This window comes from Nipponia nippon, unplaced genomic scaffold, assembly GCF_047370975.1.
Source record: "Nipponia nippon isolate SJK-2023a ecotype South Korea unplaced genomic scaffold, ASM4737097v1 scaffold_1, whole genome shotgun sequence".
NCBI lineage: Eukaryota > Metazoa > Chordata > Aves > Pelecaniformes > Threskiornithidae > Nipponia > Nipponia nippon.
This window is the reverse complement of record NW_028262290.1, coordinates 132,954,052-132,962,165: the sequence shown is the minus strand read 5'-3', so window position 1 is coordinate 132,962,165 and position 8,114 is coordinate 132,954,052. Positions and strand designations below refer to the sequence as shown.

The 8,114-nt window shown below is 59.0% G+C and overlaps 1 protein-coding gene across 1 annotated transcript; it reads right to left on the bottom strand.

The window, feature by feature from the left end:
• Nucleotides 1-226: 226 nt before the first annotated feature.
• On the bottom strand, nucleotides 227-2,785 carry SP8 (Sp8 transcription factor). Its single transcript, XM_087754370.1, has 2 exons — nucleotides 2,753-2,785; nucleotides 227-1,711 (listed from the first exon to the last, which is right to left on the bottom strand). Exons 1-2 carry the CDS (start codon nucleotides 2,771-2,773, stop codon nucleotides 227-229), a joined length of 1,506 nt encoding a protein of 501 aa, XP_087610496.1. The 5' UTR covers nucleotides 2,774-2,785.
• Nucleotides 2,786-8,114: the final 5,329 nt, after the last annotated feature.

Below are 8,114 nucleotides of genomic sequence, written 5' to 3'. Positions count from 1 at the left end.
GCCGCGCCCCTGCCGCCGTCGCGGGGCTTGCGCGGCCCGGGCGCCCCGCCCGCCCCGTGCGGGGCTGCGGGCGGGCAGCGGGGCGGCCGCGGGGTTTGAGCGCGGTCCCTGCGGAGCCGCGCCGGCTACTTACGTGTCCGCGTCCCCGCCGCGGGGCCGCGCGCCCGAGGGGCGGCGGCCGGGGGCGGCGGGGCGGGGGGGCGCGGCGGCTCCGCACCTCCGCCCGTCACTCCAGGCCGTTGCGGTGGCCGGGCTCGGGGGGCGGCAGCAGCTCCGGGGAGTGGCAGGGCGGGCTGCCGGCCGCGCTGTGCTCGCTGTCGGTGTCGCTGCCTTTCTTGCCGCCGGGGCCGGGGCCGCCGCCGGGGCCGCCGCCGCCGAGGCCGCCGGCGCCGCCGGGGCCGCTGTGGGTCTTGACGTGCTTGCTGAGGTGGTCGCTGCGCATGAAGCGCTTGTTGCAGACGGGGCAGGCGAAGCGCTTCTCGCCCGTGTGGGTCCGCAGGTGCCGCTGCAGCTCGTCGGAGCGGGTGAAGCGCTTCCCGCAGAAGAGCCAGTTGCAGACGAAGGGCCGCTCGCCCGTGTGCCAGCGCAGGTGCGCCTTCAGGTGCGAGGTCTTGCCGTAGACCTTGCCGCAGCCGGGGATGTGGCAGCTGTGCAGCCCCTTGCGCCGCAGGCTGGCCCCCGCCGGCCCCAGCCGCTCGGCCTCCTGGCAGTTGGGGCAGTCGCAGGTGGCGCGGCCCGAGTAGCGGCGGGCGGAGGAGCGCGGCGAGGCGGCCAGCGGCGCGGCGGGGCCGCCGCCCAGCATGGAACCCCCGGCGCCGGCCAGCGGCGAGGGGGCCGAGTCCGGGTAGGAACCGGGCAGCACCGGCTTAAATCCGTCCATGAGGTGCTGCCCGGCGGGGCTGAGGAGGTGCGAGGAGGCGCCGCTGCTGAAGGCCGAGTGGCCCAGGCCCGAGTAATCCGAGTTGTAGCCGCCCAGCGGCGAGTGGAGCGAGGTCTGGAGCCCGCCGGCCGCCGGGTGCAGCGAGCCGGGCAGCGCGGCCGCCCCGTTGGGGCTCTGCACGTCGATCCAGCCGGCGCCCACGTCCCACCAGCTGGAGGCGCCCGCCGAGCCCACCTCGCCGGCGCCCAGCCCCGGGTGCGAGGGCTTGAACCAGGACTCGTAGGGGTGCGCCATGCCCACCCGCGGGTAGATGCCCTGCAGCCCCTCCACCGACGTGTGCACCTTGGAGATGAAGACGGGCTGGTGCGCCGCCGCCTCCTGCCCCGCCGCCCCGCCGCCGCCGCCTCCGCCGCCGCCGCCGGCGCTGCCCGGCGCCTGGAAGACGGAGTAGTCGTTGGCGAAGGGCGAGCTGGCAGCCGCCGCGCTGCTGGAGGTGAGGGAGAAGGCGCTGGAGCCCGGAGAGCCGCCGCAGCTGAACGAGTCCGAGACGAGGGCGGCCGCCGCCGCCGCTGCCGCCGCCGCCGCCGCCGCCGCCGAGGAGCCGTTCCGCGCCGCGCCCGCCACGCCGAAGCCCGGGAGGCCGGAGCCCACGGCACCGCAGCTGCCCGCCGAGGACGAGGAGGAGGAGGAGGAGCGTTTCCAGGGGTGGAAGCCTTTGCCGAAGGAGGACGCGCTGTCCGAGAGGGCGGACGGCGAGGGGCTGGGGCTACCGATCTTGTTGCAGGTCGCGGCGAGCATGGCCAGCGGCGTGGAGCCTACCCGCGGTTCCTCCTGCGGGCACAGAAGGGAGAGGGCCGCCCCGCCGGCGTCAGGGACGGAGCGGCCCCGCCGCCGCCGCCGCCCGCCGCCGCCCCGCGCCCCGCGCCCGGCCCCGCTCCGCTCCGCTCCGCTCCGCCGCCCGGCCCCGGGCGCAAAGTTTCGCGACTCCCGCGGGAGGATCCCTTCGCCGGAGCCGGCACGGCGGCTCTGCCTCCAAGCGCCTTCCGGGCCTTTTTTCACCATCCAACCCTCCTCCCACGGAGGAGCTCGGGAAGGGTTAAAAAAGGGGGGAAAAAACGAGAGGGGGAAAAAGTTGCGTCTGTTACCGTAGCTTTAAAGATGCCCCCGGCACGGCGGCAGCTACGTTTCAGCCTGTTCCCTTTTCCCGGGAACCTGGCCGGTCCCCGTCCCTCAGACCAGTAAGACTGTTTTCTTAAATATAGAATTGCAGGATTATCAAATTACTCTTAGGAAAAAAAAACAAACAAACAACAACTTCCTTAAAAAAGCCTCATTTGCGTACCAACGATAATTAAATATATATATAAATTTAACATATGTACATATGTATGTATACACAAGTTCAACGTACCTGCTGGACACGGCGGGCTGTGTTATTTTAAAGGGAAATAAAAAGCCACAATCTGTTGCAAATTAGAAATTGCACACGAAAAACGATAGTGCTGGGTTTGGTTTTGGGTTTGTTTTTTTTTTCCTTCCAGCAGTCACATGTAAAGAAGAAAGGCCACTTCTCCGGGGGCACAGGAGCAGCACAGCCCAGGCGCTGTAGGTTGTTTCTACAAATGCCCTTAAAACCTTTTCCTGCTCACTGAAAAGTGACTCTGCCCCCTTTTCCCCCTCTCGCTCTTTCTTTTCTCCTAAACTCACTTGTACTTAAGTTAAAAAAAAAAAAAAAAGAAAAAGAAAAAAAAAAAAAAGGCTGAATAGAGGAGACTGATAGCCCCGGTCAAGACAGGGGTTATTTTAACCCCCTCCAATCGACAATAAAAAGAAACTAATTAAACCAGCAAGAGAAAAAATCCTTAGACTCACCCCTAGAAGTGAAGTTGCCATCACACAAAAGTGCCCTCCTCTCAGAGGATCTTTTTTATATTGATAAATCAGAGGCAGTGTTTTTTTTAGAGGTGTGCAATACAATGATCAGTTCCGCCCATTCCACCACAATTGTAGCTCCCTCGCCGGCTTTGAAGTGCCGCTGAGCCGCCGCCAGCCAATCCCCGGCCCCGCCGCCTCGCTCGACGACGTGACTGCGTGAGGTCATCAGCGCCGTCGAGCCCCCCGCGGGGGGCTCGACGGCGCTGATGACCTCACGCAGTCACGTCGTCGAGCGGCGCGGGCTACGGTCCCGGTCCCGGTCCCGGTCCGCAGGGGCTCCTCGCCCCGGGCCGGGCTGCTTCGTCCCGGCCTCCCCTTTCCATCCCCCACCATCCTCCCCCGCCGTGCGCGTAATCTGACACAGGTTATTTTTTGAGCCGTTTAGATGTGTGGGGATTTTTATATCCTCGTCGTCATTACTATTATTATCGCCACCATGGGCGAATGCGGGAGCATGCCGTTTCTCCGCGGGGTCCCCCCCACCCCGCTCCCCTCTGCTCAGTCCTCCCTCTCCCGTTTCTTTCGGTGCTTGTCGCAGCAAGGAGGGGAAACACTTCAGGCGACCGCTGGCTGCTGTCGGGCCCCCCCCGCCCCCTCCTCCCAGAGCCGCCGTTTCAGGCCTGATTTTTGGCGGCGGGGTCGCACAAAACCCCCCCGCCCCCCCCCCCCCCCCCCGGTACTGCTTTGCCGAGCGCGGCCCCGGCGGAGCCCACCCGAGCGGCCCCGGCACAACCGGGGCTGGCTACCGGGCGGTCCCCGCCGCCTCGTCCCGCAGCAGCCGGGGGTGGGAGGTCCGCTCTCCGCTCCCCCCGGCTCCTCGCCCAGCGCCGGGGGACTGCGGGGAAGGGCAGAGGCAGCGCAGGCCGGGCCCGGGGCGGGGGGGAGCCGCCCGCTGGGGCCGCCCCGGCCCGGCCCCGCTCGTCCAGGTGCTCGCACCCCCTCGGGTTTTCCTCACGGCCCTTTGCGTCCTTGGGGGCTGTTTTTCTCCTTCTCTCGGCCTCGGTTTTGACCCGTTTCCGTGTCGTGGGGATATTGACTGTACATCATATCTATTGATCAAGGGGGTAACGTACATTATCATACTTTGAAGTAAGAGTGAAGTAAATTAATGAACTGCTTGCTTTCTCTGAAGGCTGACGGTTACCATAAATGTCGCGTTTCTCTCCGCGAGCTGCTCTGAATGATTTTAGCCTGTTGAGAAGGCGTGACAGGCCAGCCCAGAAGGAGGAAGGGGTGGGGGAAGGAGGGAACTCCGTTTAACAAATAAAAAAGAATTAACTTCATTGCTTTGGTCTCCTTCTGTAATGATATTCATTTTCCAGACCTTAATGCACACTTGTTTAAATTTCGGGTTTAATTTAATCAATACTATCACCCGCGAAGAGGGGAAGAACATTTCCCGGAGATACTCCCTTGTATGAATGCTTATTAACTTTTTATCTCTACTTCCTTTATCTGCTGGAGGTGGGGAGGAACTATTAAGACATAGATCAGACAGCGTAAGAGCAAAACAAGCATCGTGAGCATTATATTTTAGAGGAACAGAAAATCGCATTTTGTGGTGTGCCAGGTTAGGTAAAGAGGTCGACAGGCATTCCTTTCAGCCCCAGAAAGTCCGAGAGACTTTGCCGTCCACCGGGGAAGGAGCAGGCATTAGTGATATATCTCTTTTTAGGAGAGTCTCGCCGGGTGGGTCTTCCATTCGCATCCGTATTTTGTCTGCACTTGTCTGCCCAGAGGAAACGTGTCCTTTCTTGATCTTCTTCGTGTTCGTTTGTTCCGATGCTTGCCCTGGCTCTTTTGCTTTGGGGCCGAAAGTTCTTAATTTTCAGCGCGCTTTGCCTTTAGGAGAACCGTGTTGGAAATTATGAGAAACTCGTTGTAAAAATAGTCGTGGGAGTCTTTGCAAGGGAACTCGACAGAGAGGGAGGAAAAAAGCAAATGCATCAGAACCGAATAGAAATCACGAAACTCCTGCCAGTGGCATCCTCCTGCTACTCTGATAATTTCCCTGAAACTGGAAAAGCAGCAGCTTCTGAACTTTGAGAGCGGTGAGCTGATCTTTTCTGAATTCGCCACGGAAACATCTGTAACCTTCCCCCTTTGTATACATTGCCTGCTGGGCAAAGGATTTAAGGAAGCTTACAATTTTGTTTGCATTTGCGTTATTGACCACTGCACTTAAGGGTGCAGTACATCAACATAATATGCAGGTGGGGGCGGGGGGGGAGCCAGCAAGGAGAGGTTTTCCCGAAATTAATTAAAACTTTTTTTTTTTTTTTTTCCCCCATTTGAAGTGTAATGTACGGGAGTAGATAAATGTTCGTGCTGTTTCTTGAAAACCTGTGGGATCCACTCTCAATAAAGCTAAAATCTATTAGCATTCTGTATGCATCTGCAGCATAAATTTCATTTGAATTTCAAATTTAATAAACCAGGAGGTTTTTAATCATCCCTGGTTTTATTTGTTTGATATTAACATGCTTATTGACCGGGTCTGTTGACCAGTTTGATCATTACAGGACAGCAAAAAGTTAATTAAAACGACCACAGCTCCTTAATCATATCATCTGTCTCATCCATGTCGCTCCCTTTATTACAGGCTATGATGGATAGTCTCCCAGATTAATTTCTCTGTTTCTTCGATTTGGACAACAGCTTTTGGGACCTAATTTACATCCTGGGAACAACTTGCTCAAGTCTACCTAACATCTTGTGTCTACAATATACATTAGCAATCTCGGAACTTTAGCCACAAGGATAGCTGTCGCTAACCTTTCCAAGGGGCGGGGGGGGGGATTTTCCTCGGAGAAAACCCCGACCCTCCGCGCTGCGGCCGCCGAGCAGACAGAGAGATGGATGGACCGCCCTTCCAGGGGTCCTTCTCTGTCTACAGACAGCTCTACCGGGGGGGGGGGGGGGGTGTCGGGGGGGGGAGATTTCTCTTTGGGGAAACAGAGGTCTATGTTATTTGAAAAGGCATAGCTGGAAAGATTAACCTGACTGCTGACCACGCCGTATGTCGCATGTCGGTGTCGGCGAGGGAGCGCACTTCGTGCAACCCTTGCGCCAATGTGCGGGCACACCCGCTAGAGCCGGACCCACCTCACGCCTCCCCGGCTGCACGGCGGAGCGGACTCCGCCGCCTCCCCAGCGCCCAGCCGGGAGGAAACCTTGGCTCCTCCGCGTCCAGCGGCTCCCGGCTCCGCTCCCGGGCTCTGCGCCGGGAACAGCCGCAGGACGGGGGCCTTGCCCTCGCCCTCGCCGGGCTCCGTGCGCTGGAAGAGGCTCCCTTCCCCCCGGGTTTGCCCCACCGCGCCGCGCCCGCCGCTCCCGGGGAGGGAGGTGGGGGCCGGGAGGGGTCCCCTCCGCCCGCCACCTTCACCTGGAAGCTGTCACCTGGAAGATTTACCGAGGCGTGACAACCAACTCTCCAGGCGCAGGAGGGCTCGACTTGGACAGGGGGAGGAAAAAGGGGAATAGCACGTACATGAAACAAAACAGCCACCAGCCAGAAAGGACCGTGCGGTGCCTGGCGGTCACTGAGCAAAGCGGGGTGATTAATGTCGTTCTTTAACCTCCATTCGCACCTCTGCATTGCTGTGGTTTACCTGGGACGTTTCTCTCACTGCCTCACGGGGTAGTTTCGTTGCCCGGGGCTCGCAGTCGGGCACCCGGTGCAGCCCGGCGACAGCAGGCAGTGCGTGTGCCTACATCTATTGCTTTGTAGCTTACCGGCGTTACTCCTTCCGTCCGTGCAAACGTGTCTGTTCCAGGTACCCGCTAACTCCGCCGGGCTCCCCGTCCCGCTGCCCGCCCCGCCCTGCCCAGCCCGGCTGCGGCACGGCGGTGCGCGGCCTGGCTGCTCCCCGGCGCAGGCAGCGGGGGGATGCCCGGCACAGCCCGGGCTCCTCGCTGAGCCACTTTGGCCAGGGCACACGCCGACCTGCCTGCTCGCAGCCGGCGGGAGGGGGTTCACATCGGTGTCTTTCGGCATTTATTTATTTATTTGCCTGGGCCTGTGTCAAAAAAAAAAAAAAAAAAAAAAAAAAGGAGCGGGCTGGCTGCGCCTCTGCAAGGTCCCTGTAATTAGATTAGCCCGGCAAGACGCCGTGCACATGCTGGTGTGTGCGTGCCTGGGGAGGGAGAGGAAGAGGCACCTTCACCCCCACCCACTTTACATTGCCGGTGTGCGCCCAGATCCGATCCGCACCTCCTCCTTCTTCTCCCCTTTTTTCCCCCTGCCCCCCCCTTGCCCCCCACCCCCCCCGATACGTTATCGCTGTGCACGCATCGGCGGTTCCTAGGCGGTCATGTAAGTACCGGGAGGCGCCGGAGGGGAGAGCCGAGCTCCCGGGCTGGGCGCGCCGGCACCCGGGCGGGGCAGAGCGCGGAGCCCCCGCCGCCGGCTGCGGCGCCGCTCGCTTCGGTCCTTCCTAGCATAGATTTGTTTAAGCTGCTTTCTGTTTTTCCTATTATTTATCAGTTTTTCCCAGGCACCACTTACAGTTAAAAACTACTAAATTCTTCTCCTCAGCAGCATTGATTTCTTTTCATTCTGCTCCGTTAGGAGAGGAGGTAATGCTTCCAGATTACCCCGCGTCTCCTCCAGACGGTTGACAATTGCAATCGCAGTTTCGGGAAGATAAATGTTACTTTGGGAATTGTGTTTAATTACAAATAATCTAGGAGCTGCTCTGGGTCCGACGGTTTAACCACACATGTGTTCAAATCATTGTACAGGCTTTACAAACGGGTGACAAGATACAGTAAACGCCTGAAAAATCGGTGTGCAAGACAGGACGCTCCCATCAGATAGGCTGCCTGAAGCTGGGTCATGCCCCGAAATACATGCTATTCATATATAAACATACATCTATATGTGTATATATACATGTGCGCGTGTGTATATGTGCGCGTATATAAATGTGTGGGTGTGATAGACACTTGCATACACAAATCCTACAGCACCCAAATTCATAGCCTGCGGAGAACATAGAGGAAAAGGAAAGCTTTCACCTATGTATGTATGTATTTATACGTTCTGCCAACTGCACAAAAATGTGGAAAAAAAAAAGTAATTTAAAAAAAACCCAAAAATCTTTGTTTGCTGCCGTCTGCGAAGTGGAAGAACCCCTGGTCCTCCGGGAAAGACGTACCTTCGGAGCACCGAGCCAGGAAGGTTTCGCCCACGTCGGTTCGCGCACTCAGCGCGCACGGCAGCCTTCTCTTGAATGCAGAACTCCTGCGATCTGACTTGAGAGACCCTAATATTGATATATTTACTGTTCCTCTTACA

Excerpts from the sequence above, each read along its gene's own strand:
- SP8 (XM_087754370.1), bottom strand. The coding sequence starts at position 2,773 with ATGGCAACTTCACTTCTAGGG. Across the intron at positions 1,712-2,752 it reads TGGCAACTTCACTTCTAGGG|GAGGAACCGCGGGTAGGCTC; the intron begins GTGAGTCTAAGG and ends CTGTGCCCGCAG.